This window comes from Silurus aristotelis, assembly GCF_946808225.1.
Source record: "Silurus aristotelis genome assembly, chromosome: 12".
Taxonomy (NCBI): Eukaryota; Metazoa; Chordata; class Actinopteri; order Siluriformes; family Siluridae; genus Silurus; species Silurus aristotelis.
The window spans coordinates 10,201,872-10,215,852 of NC_139585.1; the positions used below are offsets into that span (position 1 = coordinate 10,201,872).

General features: G+C 38.2%; 1 protein-coding gene across 1 annotated transcript; it reads left to right on the forward strand.

Moving 5' to 3' along the window:
- Positions 1 to 3,646: 3,646 nt before the first annotated feature.
- On the forward strand, positions 3,647 to 6,935 carry six2b (SIX homeobox 2b). The gene is made up of 2 exons (XM_083557679.1): positions 3,647 to 4,509; positions 6,195 to 6,935. The coding sequence occupies exons 1-2, from the start codon at positions 3,947 to 3,949 to the stop codon at positions 6,541 to 6,543; spliced, it is 912 nt and encodes a 303-aa protein (XP_083413805.1). The 5' UTR covers positions 3,647 to 3,946; the 3' UTR covers positions 6,544 to 6,935.
- The last annotated feature ends 7,046 nt before the right edge of the window (positions 6,936 to 13,981 follow it).

Consider the following 13,981-nt stretch of genomic DNA (forward strand, 5'->3'; position numbering starts at 1 on the left):
TTTAGTGGCAGATCAGGCCTCTGAATAATAAACAACAGTGTTTAAAATGAACCAACTTACTCTTAAATATTCTCTAAAGCACATCAGCACTTCTGCTTCAGTCATTGGCTGCCGATGCATGCCCTCATACCTCAATGCCCCCCCCCCCACCCTCTTTATTTGAAAAACGAATACTAACTATGTATAAGCAATCAGAACAATTAACTTTGAATTCTGCAAATTTGAAACTTTTTTTTTAAGTTGTTGTGTACATGATTAAGAATATTTAGAATTTCAGAATACAGTCAAAAATAAATAAATACGAATATTAATGAATATTGGATTAAAGCATTTATTTATTTAATAATGTACTCCATTTTACCAGGATTGTTAAGATGCAATAATAAATTGAAATATAATTTGATGGCAAACAGTAAAACAACAAATAAAATAAAAAATCTAATAATATTTGCCTTTAGGAAGAGTTTTCTAGGGAAATCAGCTGGTAGGTTGTTCCATGACTCCAGGAGATCTTGCTAGACTTTTTGCTGATAAAACAACCTTAATGTCAAGTCAAGTCAAGTCAAGTTTATTTGTATAGCGCTTTTCACAACAGACATTGTCTCAAAGCAGCTTTACAGAAAACAACAGTGAAGGTGAATGGTGTGCGTTTGTCCCTGATGAGCAAGCCGTGGCGACAGTGGCAAGGAAAAACTCCCTTAGATGATATGAGGAAGAAACCTTGAGAGGAACCAGACTCAAAGGGGAACCCATCCTCATATGGGTGACATCAAAAGTTTGGTCATAAATCTTTCAACAATACAGAACAATTTGTGATCATCATAGATCCAGCATCAGCTTCTCCATGCCAGGGCCTTTAAACACTCGGCATCTACTTCTCCATGATCATCCATAGGTCCATAATCTTCACGAGGTGGGACGTGACTGGAGCTGGCCAAACCTCAGGAAGCCTCGGGATGGGGAGAGAAAGAGAAGCAGTGGAGAGGAATTAGCGTAGCTGCTGTTCATGATATTAACAGCACAAGTTGATAATGTGCATGTGATCAGATGTTCTGGAGCACAAGATTGTGATGTGATGTGTGTGATGTGTGTTATGTGTAGGCTTTGCTAAAAAGATATGTTTTTAATCTGCACTTAAACTGGGAGAGTGTATCTGAACCCCGAACACTGTCAGGAAGACTATTCCAGAGTTTAGGAGCTAAATGTGAAAATGCTCTACCGCCTTTAGTGGACTTTGCTATTCTAGGAACTACTAGAAGCCCAGAGTTTTGAGATCTCAGGGAGCGTGACGGATTGTAGCGTGTTAAGAGACTGGATAGATACATGGGAGCCAAACCATTTAGTGCTTTATAAGTGAGTAGCAGTAGTTTGTAGTCTATTCGAAACTTAATAGGAAGCCAATGTAGGGACGATAAGATTGGGGTTATATGATCGTATTTTCTTGACCTAGTAAGAACTCTTGCTGCGGCATTCTGAACTAACTGAAGCTTGTTTATTAATGATGCAGGACATCCACCTAGTAATGCATTACAGTAGTCTATTCTAGAGGTCATAAACGCATGGACGAGCTTCTCTGCATCAGATATAGATAACATATTTCTTAGCTTAGAAATATTTCTAAGGTGAAAGAAGGCTGTTTTTGTAACTTGATTGATGTGATTTTTAAAAGATAAGTTGCTGTCTAAAATAACTCCCAGGTCTTTTACCGTTGAACTAGTAGTTACAGAACAGCCGTCTAAATGCAGGCTGAGATGCTGGAGCTTCTGTGTACTATTTTTTGGGCCGATGAGCAAAATCTCCGTTTTATCAGGATTTAATAGCAGAAAGTTATGGGTCATCCAATCTCTTATTGATGATTTTTTTTTCATTAAAAACATGATCTATCACTGTTGCATTCCAACCTCATGCTCATTCTTCTGGAATAGGCTCTAGGAGACCAAGCTTTGGACCCACCATATCCTTGAGCAAGAATAAGCAGCATTTACCCATCTTACTCAAAATAAATTAATGAACTATTAATCTATAACTCAAAATGATCTATTGTTAAACAAAGTTATTGACACAACTTTATACAGAAATTAATATGAGTGGAGTATTATTCTGGGTCTTCTGTGAGGAGTTTTCATCCACATGGTATGATGGCCCACTGAAAGTTTTGAAGAGGACAACAGTGACATTGGTTAAATGTTATAATTTTCACAGGGACCAAATCTCTACCCAATTTGACACCTTGAAGACTTTGGAGTGGGGAGGTGTTTTACAAAGCTCTATAGCATCATCTTTAAAACACCAAGTAAGGGTAATTTTTTTTATTAAAGGTGTTCATCCTAGTAGTACAACTTCTGAGACTTGAAGCATCTATGCCAATATGAATACACTGCAGTCAAATGTTTTGAACAACATCTTATGTATTATTACTATTTTATTATTGTTACTTGCACAGTGTAGTCAAATTTTTTAAACACTTTGTTATGTATTATTACAATTTAATAATTTTTATTGGCACAGACCAAACACACATGGTGGAACTTGTCACATAGTACCTCTCAGATGCAGAAAAGTAAATCTGTATCAGCATTTTATAAAGTTAACCACATATAAGGGTAAATCTGTTAAACCTAAGACTCAATTCATTTACACTTATTTCTTGGATATATTTTCATAATTTTTAATTTTTCACACACCATAAATTCATATTTTTTTTGTCATGTTTGAGTAATTTATAAGGCTTAAATTCAATAAGGCTAAATTAGTAAACATCTCACTGTACCCTTGGAAGCAAATGCTTCAGTGTCCATATGAAAAAGTAAGCAGGCTTAATGTTACATTCCAAAATAACTCAACAGATACATGATACTGGTGACTTCTCGTCACATCTATCAGTCTAACACACTTCTGGTGGCTGACTTGTTCTTATTCAGAGTGGCTAACTCAATAGCACTTATGACCATTTTTTTGCTTTCTTTTAATGATCTCACTTCACACCAATAAACTAATCATTACAAAGTGTATAGATTCAGGATTTATTGATTTGAGATTTCTTGACATTTTTAGGAAGAATTCATTGGTTGTTAAATTCATATGGGTATATTATATGTATGGTCAATAAGTCAATGTGAGCTAAACATAGTTGGATTTCTTTCATGTTTAATGTTATTTTGTTGGCTGTAATCAACTATATTAGAAGTTACATGTAGCCAATTTCTCGTGCCTGTTGTTTTTGCCTTTAAATCATGTGCTGGCGGGGGTTATAAGGCCAATCTATAACTTATAAGTTGCAGATGCATATATGCTGAACTATGTTGATCATTGTCATTGAATATGAAATTTTTTATTAATGGAATTACATAAGGTTAAAAATTAGGCATCAAAGAAATGGAAAGGGACGTTCACATGACCCAACAAAGTCAAATATGGGCGCTCAGATTTAAGATTTAACTAGGTTTTGCACATGTTTTAACCCATTGAAAGGTACAGCTGTACAGAAAACATTCAGCACCTTGTCCTAACGTAACAATATGGACAAAATCGCTTCACAAACTTGACAGATTGGCCCTTTATGAGGACGCGCTCCTGTAAGGAGATTCGGTTACCGGAGGGCGGGCTAACAGCTCAACACCATCGAGGAAATAATGTAGACTACTGCGCACAACGTGAAGACGCACGGCAAGAAGATCATCTGCACTCTTTATCAGCCTAGATCATGTAATTATCCAATGGAGAAAATGATCCACTTTTACGCATAGCAATTAATGCCACAATCAGCAAGTTTTGACCGGTGCCGTTGGTCATGCATTTTTTAGACACTTGGAGAGAATCAAGTTTCGCCCGTGGGAACGCTTCGAACACCTGAGTCACCTGCGTGAACGTGTGAATGCGCGTGAAACCGTAGCAAGCCAGAGGAGCTGACTGAGAAACAAACGGGACACGCGAAGCGCGCACGACCATGGCCACGGTGCCGCCGACCTTTGGCTTTACGCAAGAGCAAGTGGCTTGTGTGTGTGAGGTGCTGCAGCAGGGAGGGAGCATCGAGCGCCTCGGTCGTTTCTTGTGGTCTCTGCCAGCCTGCGAGCACCTGCATAAGAACGAGTCCGTGCTCAAGGCCAAGGCTGTGGTGGCTTTTCACAGGGGGAACTTTCGCGAACTCTACAAGGTGCTGGAAAGCCACCAATTCTCGCCGCACAACCACTCCAAGCTGCAGCAGCTGTGGCTCAAGGCGCACTACATCGAGGCAGAGAAGCTGCGCGGAAGACCGCTCGGTGCCGTGGGCAAGTACCGTGTGCGCAGGAAGTTCCCGCTGCCGCGCACTATCTGGGACGGCGAGGAGACGAGCTACTGCTTCAAGGAGAAAAGCCGCTGCGTACTTAAAGAATGGTACTCCCATAATCCTTATCCCTCACCAAGAGAGAAACGCGAGCTGGCCGAGGCCACAGGGCTCACAACGACGCAGGTCAGCAACTGGTTCAAGAACCGCCGGCAGAGAGACCGCGCAGCTGAGGCCAAGGAGAGGTAATACACCGTCTTAACTTTTAGCCTCTCAGTGTTTGTTTTATACTTATATTTCTGTTCAATCTCATACGAAAAGCATTTGTTACATTTCCTATTTTCCCAAGCGCCAAAAAGGGTTCTTGTGCGCCATTCAATATAGAATCAAACAGATGCGCATTGATCTAAAGCGCACAAGGCTGGTTTTTCTAATCGTTCTTGTGGTTGCCAAAAGGAATTGAACTGTGTTTTTATAACAGACATTTCATTTAATTCTTAGGTTCAATACAGAACTTGAAAGAAATATTTAGGTTTAAATCAACCTTTTAATGTTTTTGTATATTAAGTTTATCTATGTTAAGAATCTGCTGAGTATTTTAAGTTCTACATAATCTTACATTTTTATTGTATTGCTGATTGTATTTAACGTTTCTTAGTTACTTTTTAATACTGAGCAGTGAGTTGAATGTGTCCGCAATTATTAAGATCGTCTACATAACAATTCTTCATATTGATTTATTATTTGTAATGAGGCGTGTGTAAATCTATCTAAGCATACAAACGCGTGAGGTGTTTACATTTACGGCATTTGGCAGACGCTCTTATCCAGAGCGGCTTGCAACTGAGCAGGTGAGGGTTAGGGGCCTTGCTCAAGGGCCCCACAGTGGCAGCTTGGTGGTGCTTGTATTTGAACCCTTCACCTTCCGATCCAAAGTCCAATCCCTTAACCACTGAGCTACCACATTCCTAGTAAATTTACTGGAGTCCTGCTGTTTATGTAGTACTAATTATATGACACAAACACGAATTAAAACAATTTACTAACAAACAGCTTCACTTAGTGCTCTATACACATTTCAGAAACGTGGGGCTGCCTCAGAGGTGTCGATTAATTTGTTGTAAGTCGGACCCAGGGGAACTCGGCCTGATGCACTGATCCCTCTGATGTAGAGAACTAGATCTGCTAAGTCATGCTTTGAACAGACAGTTTAACACGGACAGGATACAGAGAAGCAACCAGTCTCAGTTTAGACATCTGTGTGATCTCTACTAGCAACATCCACGTTTACTGATCGGTTGATTGTAAGATGTTGCATGTTAGCAGGATTGAGTGTATTGTTAAACAGAAATTATAACGATCATCATCATCCTCATCATCATCAACACAACGACCACCACCAGCAGCAGCAGCAAAAAAACTAACAAAAAAATTTAATAAAAATGAAAATATGAATAAAAAGATTTAAAATTATAAATAAATAAATAAATGTATATATATATATATATATATATATATATATATATATATATATATATATATATATATATATATATATATAAAAAATGATGATGATCATAATATTATTATCATCGTTGTTATTAGCAGTAGTAGTTTTATTTGAATGTATGTATATATAAATATATAAGGGGTATATATATATATATATATATATATATATATATATATATATATATATATATTCATTATAATAAGTAGAAAAATAAAGAATTATAATTACTTATATTTAATTACTAAGATTATTGTTTATTATACCCCTTAATATACATTTCTTTTTTTTTTTTTTTTTGTACATAACAATTTAAGGTATGAATTTCACAGGCGAATGAAGCATTATTTGAACAATGAAAACACTGTGTCTGTTTTTGTTTAAACTGCTGACCTAATGAATCAATTATCTGCTCCTCAGGGAAAACGAGGGCACGAATCAGAATGGGCACAACCCTCTGCCTTCTCAAATGGCCGAGAGCAAATCTCAGTGCGAGAGCTCTGACGAGGATAAATCTCTGCCAGGGACTCCAGATCACCCGTCTATGAGTCCTGCCCTGCTCCTGCCCTCCAGCTCAGGCCTGCCACCACTGCACAGCTTCGCACCTCCGGCCGGACCCAGTGTCTCAGATTCGCACCATCCTCATCCTCATCTTCTTCTTCATCATCCTCATCCTCATCAGCAGCACAGCCACCATGAGCAGCATCTATCTATGCATGATGGCCTCCTTAATACAATGGCAGCCAGCCTGGTAGATCTCGGTTCCTAACAATTTAGATGGTGTTGGAGCACATGAGCAATGGGAAAAAAGACTATTTATCTCCAGAAACCAAAGAAGACAAAGACATTCATGAATCAATTTCCCAACTGTTACAGAAAATACAGTTTGTTGCAAGACTATCTTCAGTGAAATGTTATGTGATGGGACACCATGAAGTCTTACAAAACCAGTAAACCAGTTTCCAAAAAAGAAAAAACAAAATAAAAAAGACCAAAGAATGAAGGGCGACATCCATCTTGTTTGTGCCTAACATGCAAGAAGAGGAGGTACACCTTCAACATTTAGCCTATGTGCTAAGTCATTATAAATCACCTGATAGTTTTTTGATATATCTTGCTATACATGAAATAATAAAATATACAGCTATTGACTAAAGAAAATATTGACTAAAGTTGTCTTTTTGCCATGTTAATATACTCCACACTGAATCTGGTATATGGCTCTTCACAAGGTTGTGCAAGAGAGGGATTACTTTTTACACTTACAAAGTAACACGAACTTGATTCCCAATGGTATAAGTAGATAAACATATTTATCTAATAATTAAATACTATTTAGTTATTATACTTTCAATTACACAATTATTTAAACCATATAAGAGAATGATCTATTATCAAAACATATTTTAATCATAACCATGTGTCATTCTATTTGTTATAAACCTACCAAGGCAACAGATATGGTTAATTTAAATTAGAATTAAAAGGATACTTTTATAGGATATATTTTTCTGCCTTCTACCACTAATATCTGTTTTGTGTTGCACTTGGATACTCAGAAATATCTGCTACACCCAAATGGTCATAAATAAACAGTGTAGAAATGAATTCTTTAAAACGATAACAAACTGCAATTTACAATGACAAACATTGCAACAGAGTTTACACCTTAATGGTGAAAAAAGCAAAAATAAGCATATTAATTTAGCTGAGTCAAAATCAGTTCATTTCAAATCACACGGACATTTATAAATGACAGGCAGGTTTTTAAAAATTACATTTTATTTTCTTTTTGTCTTAATGCAGAAAGCCCTGATGAAAGTTAATTTTCATCCGCTTAGTGGGTTAGTGAGTTGTGCAAAATAATATATAAACATGCATTAGAAATATAGAAAATAGGAAATACTGTGTGCTGCGTGTTTGCCCCGTAATCTAATTTGATTGTTAGAGTATATTACATGTACACTACTAAAATTGTGATTATACTGCCACCTGGTGTTCAACAGTCCCCTGGTTGTGATGGACCAAATGTTTTATGTAGATTCCAGAATAAAAAGGTTAATATTTATGCACTTATATAATCATGGACAGGTACACAATTTGTTTTATTGTAAAATGGTATTGTGAGAGTTAGTAATCCCATTTCTCTTGCCTGAGGTGTTCATAATGTCTGTTGATGAAGCATCTTTGTAGCTGATACTTTCCTTCCTGTCGCATAACAATGTTTTTCTATTATATGCATGTTTTCTGGAGCTTGTCCTTTGTGTATGGTTGGCATCAACTGTTTAGTGAAGTTTACTTAATTAAGGGGGGGGGGGCATTAGTGCAGCAGGTAGGGTTACTGCCTTACAGCTCCAGGTTCCCTGTTTTACCCCTGATACTGATACTGACACCAACTGTGTGGAGTTTCACATCTTCTCTACATGTCCATGTGGGTTTTCCCCTTGCTCTCTTACCTCTCAGACAAACCAATGCCACTGAGTTTTGGAGTGTATTATGCATGTACTACAACAGGGTGTCTCATCCAGAGTGTATATTTCCCCACTAATCTCAAAAGCAAGCAGACCACCCATGAATTATTTGAAGTCCAAGGTTTACTTCTTATTTTAACTCTAAAACTACATGACTGACACACAATGGACAATGTTTTTTGCACAATGTTTCCTGTATCTAATTGTAGTCCATCAGTCAAGACATGTTTGTTTCTTTAGATTTACACTGGAGATATACAAAAATGTAGGCAATTAGTACTTTAGAACCAAAGAAACAGACATGTCTTGTTTTTAAAGACAGTCGTGCCCAGCAGCCTTTTCTGTGTATATCTGCCTCTTTTCTCTCACAGTAAGACTTGATGTAATCTATAAACATGAGCAAGACTACATCATGGAAATTTAATAATGTTAGTGCAGCCATCATGGACAACTAGAATACCTTAGCAATTATGCTTAGCACAAGTTTTGTTCATTATGTCATCATTGTGATCAGTGAGCCAAAAAACAAAATAAGACAAGAAAGGTAGAAGTTACCTTTAAAAATTTGAAGTTGGTATAAATATAAACATGGAAATACATATAATGAAATAAATATGATAATTAATATAATTGTTACAATTTTTTAGTTCAAATAAAATGCACAGTCTTTGTGTGCTGTTTGAACCGACCATATATGCATAGATTTAGACTAATTAATTTTTGGTAATAATTTATTCATAAGCAAGTAATAGATATTTTAATTAAGAACCAATTAATGAATACTTAATAAAATAAGAAAGTCATGCAAGTATCAATATTTTTAAACACTTTTTTTTAGCCTTTTGTTTTCCAGTAAAGAGCAAAATCTTCTTTAGTGAACCAATTTTAATTGTTAGGCTTGGTAAGAGGAAGTAAAGTATTCAACGTGATTTGAAAGCTTTACCGTAACTGAAGTACATGCAAATTTATATAAAAATGTGTAAACTGAGTAACAAATAAGGTTAGAATTTCACAGTGACAAATCGATAACAGTAAACTGTCTTTTTTATCTATGTAAAACAATTTTTTTTAAGTAATATAAAATGATAGCTATAGTGGTGTGAAAAAGTGTTTGCCCCCTTCCCGATTTCTTAATTTTTGCATGTTTGTCACACTTTATTGTTTCAGATCATCAAACTAATTTAAATATTAGTAAATGATAACACAAGTGAACACAACATGCAGTTTTTAAATGAAGGTTTTTATTACTGAGGGAAAACAAAATCCAAAACTACATGGCCCTGTGTGAAAAAGTGTTTGCCCCTAAACCTAATAACTGGTTGGGACACCCTTAGCAGCAACAACTACAATCAAGCGTTTGCGATAACTTGCAATGAGTCTGTGGAGGAATTTTGGTCCACTCATCTATGCAGAATTGTTGTTATTCAGCCACATTGGAGGGTTTTCAAGCTTGAACCTCCTTTCTAAGGTCATGCCACAGCATCTCAATAGGATTCCGGACAGGATTTTAACTAGGCCACTCCAAAGTCCTAATTTTGTTTTTCTTCAGCCATTCAGAGGTGGTGTGTTTTGGATCATTGTCCTGCTGCAGAACTCAAGTTCGCTTCAGCTTGAGGTCACGAACAGATGACTGGACATTCTCCAGAATTTTTTGGTAGACAGCTGAATTCATGGTTCCATTTATCACAACAAGTCTTCCAGGTCCTGAAGCAGCAGAACAGCCCCAAATGCGTTGTAATTTTACGCCAGACATAGTGGGACACACCTTTTAAAAAGTTCTTGTACTTTTGTCTCATCAGTCCACAGAGTATTTTCCCAAAAGTCTTGGGGATCATCAAGATGTTTTCTGGCAAAACTAAGATGAGTATTTATGTTCTTTTTGCTCAGCAGCGTCTTGGAACTCTGCCATGTGGACCATTTTTGTTCTTATGGTGGAGTCACTTTTTTCACAATAGTTTTGGATTTTGTTTTCCCTCAATAATAACCACCTTAATTTAAAAACTGCATGTTATGTTCACTTGTGTTATCTTTTACTAATATTTAAGTTAGTTTAATGATCTGAAACCTTAAAGTGCTCTATATTTGTGCAAACATGCACAAAAATAAGAAGTCAGGAAGGGGGCAAACACTTTTTCACACCACTGTATATTTCTACCTTCACTATTGTTTGCGCTAGGCTATTAAAAGCAAAGTCTAAACAAATGAAAAAGAATAAGCATGTATACTGTACAGGTATATACTGTGCATTCAGCAGAGGTGGCAAAAGTTCCACACATCATTCACATCAGTAGAAGTACAGATACTCATGTTTTAAAAGACTCGGGTAAAAGTTGAAGTACTGACTATACTTTTTTTTAACTCAAGTTAAAGTAAAGTTTGGGCTCTGACATGTAATTAAGTAAAAATAAGCCATTACTAATACCTATTTTAGTATCATGCTGGTAACTGGGCCTAAAATTATTTTAATATTAAGGCTGTTAATTGATTAAAATATTTAATCGCAACTCAATCGCACATTTTTAATCTGCGAATACATTAATTCTAAATGTACAAGGAATTAATACTTAAAATTTTTAATACTCTAATCAACATGGGCATATAGAAATATAGATGCTTTATGTAAATGCATGTTTATTATTCATGAAACCATACTCAACATAGAGCTTCTTCTTCTTCTCCTTTCGGCTGCTCCCATTAGGGGTCGCCACAGCGGATCATCCGTCTCCATACCACCCTGTCCTCTACATCTGCCTCTTTCACACCAACTACCTGCATGTCTTCCCTCACCACATCCATGAACCTCCTCCTTTGGCCTTCCTCTTTTCCTCCTACCTGGTGGCTCCATCCTAAGCATTCTTCTACCAATATAATTCATGTCCCTCCTCTGCACATGTCCAAACCATCTCAGTCTTGCCTCCCTCACCTTTTCACCAAAACATCCTACATGCGCTGTCCCTCTAATAAACTAATTTCTAATCTTGTCCATCCTCGTCACTCCCAACGAAAACCTTAACATCTTCAGCTCTGCTACCTCCAGCTCCACCTCCTGTCTTTTACTCAATGCCACTGTCTCTAAACCCTACAACATCGCAGGTCTTACCACAGTCCTATAAACTTTCCCTTTCATTCTTGCAGATACCCTACTATCACAAATCACTCCTGTCACTCTTCTCCACCCACTTCACCCTGCCTGCACTCTTTTCTTTACTTCTCTAACACACTCTCCATTACTTTGCACTGTTGACCCCAGGTATCTGAACTCCTCCACCTTCTCCAGCTCTTCTCCCTGCAACCGCACCACTCGACTGCCCTCCCTCTCATTCACACACATGTACTCTGTCTTACTCCTACTGACTTTCATTCCCCTTCTCTCCAGTGCATATCTCCACGTCTCCAGGCTCTTCTCAACCTGCTCCCTACTCTCACCACAAATCACAATATCATCTGCAAACATCATAGTCCAGGGAGACTCCTGTCTGACCTCGTCCGTCAACCTGTCCATCACCACTGCAAACAGGAAAGGGCTCAGGGCCGATCCTTGATGCAGTCCAACCTTCACCCTGAACCAGTCTGTCGTACCTACTGCACACTTCACTGCCGTCACACTGTCCTCATACATGTCCTGCACCACCCTCACATAGTTCTCTGACACACCTGACTTCCTCATACAATACCACAACTCCTCTCTTGGCACCCTGTCGTACGCTTTCTCTAAATCCACAAATACACAATGCAATTCCTTCTGTCCTTCTCTATACTTCTCCATCAACATCCTCAAAGCAAATAAGGCATCTGCGGTGCTCTTCTTCGGCATGAAACTATACTGTTGCTCACAGATGGTCACCTCTTCTCTCAGCCTGGCTTCCACTACTCTTTCCCATAACTTTATGGTGTGACTGATCAACTTAATTCCCCTGTAGTTACTGCAGTTCTGCACATCTCCCTTATGCCTAAAGATCGGTACCAGCACACTCCTTCTCCATTCCACAGGCATCTTCTCACCTTCCAAAATCCTGTTAAACAATCTGGTTAAAAACTCCACTGCCATCTCTCCTAAACATCTCCATGCTTCTACCGGTATGTCATCTGGTCCAACCGACTTTCCACTCTTCATCCTCTTAATCCCTGCTCTCACTTCCTCCTTACCAATCCTATCTACATCCTGCTTCACTAACTCCACATCATCCAACCTTCTCTCTCTCTGATTTTCCTCATTCATCAGCTGCTCAAAATACTCCCTCCATCTTCTCAACACACTCTCCTCACTAGTCAACACATTTCCCTCTCCATCCTTTACTGCTCTAACTTGCAACACATCCTTCCCAGCTCGGTCCCTCTGCCTGGCCAATCGGTATAAATCCTTTTCTCCTTCCTTGGTGTCCAACCTCTCATACAGCTTCTCATATGCCTTTTCCTTGGCTTTCGTCACATCCCTCTTTACCTGCTGCCGCATCTCCTTGTACTCCTGCCTACTTTTCTCATCACTCTGTCTATCCCACTTCTGTTTTGCCAACCTCTTGCTCCTTATGCTCTCCTGCACTTCCTTATTCCACCACCATGTCTCCTTGTCTTCCTTTCTATTTCCAGATGTCACACCAAGTACTTTTCTAGCTGTCTCCCTCAACACTCCTGCAGTAGTTGCCCAATCATCCAACACCTTTTCGACACCACCGAGCCTCTGTCTGACCTCTTCCCTGAACCTCACACTACACTCTTCCTCCTTCAGTTTCCACCATCTTATTCTTTTTTCAGTCCTCACTCTCCTCCTCTTCTTCTTCGCCTCCACAACCATCCTACAGACAACCATCCGATGCTGTCTAGCTACACTATCCCCTGCCAACACCTTACAGTCTCCAATCTCCTTCAGGTTGCATCTCCTGCATAGCACGTAGTCCACCTGTGTGCACCTTCCCCCACTCTTATACGTCACCCTATGATCCTCCTTCTTCTTAAAATAAGTGTTCACCACTGCCATTTCCATCCTTTTAGCAAAATCTACCACCATCTGCCCTTCCACATTCCTCTCCTTAAAACCATACCTCCCCATCACCTCCTCATCACCTCTGTTCCCTTCACCTACATAACCATTAAGTCTGCCCCAATCACCAATCGTTCTTTCCTAGGTACACCTTACTTTCCATCTACCACTTAATCTAATTCCCTGTCGGCTAACGATACCTGTGGCGGTCGTTCTTAACCCGGGCCTCGACCGATCCGGTATGAAATTCTCATTTGTGATCCGCATATTTGATTTGGCATATGTTTTACGCTGGATGCCCTTCCTAACGCAACCCTCCCCATTTACCCGGGCTTGGGACCGGCACTAAGAGTACACTAGCTCGTGCATCCATAATCGCTGGGTTTACTCAACATAGAGCAAAAAAAAAAAAAAAAAAAAAAAAAAAAAAAAAAATATATATATATATATATATATATATATATATATATATATATATATATATATATATATATATATATATATATATATATATATTCATTCTTTCAAATGTAAGTATGGTGTATTTAATTATGTACATCATTAGGACACCAAACAGAACTTTTGCTATGTTTCCACATGGACGGTTAATGAGGTAACACCGAAAAAACTGTACCACTTCTAACTTCCATACGGATTACATAATTAGAGAATATTTGTTTTCGACATTTTTATAGACATTTTGAGGTTTCTATTCATATATGTATTATGTCTGTGGGGTAAGTATTCACTGAGATTCA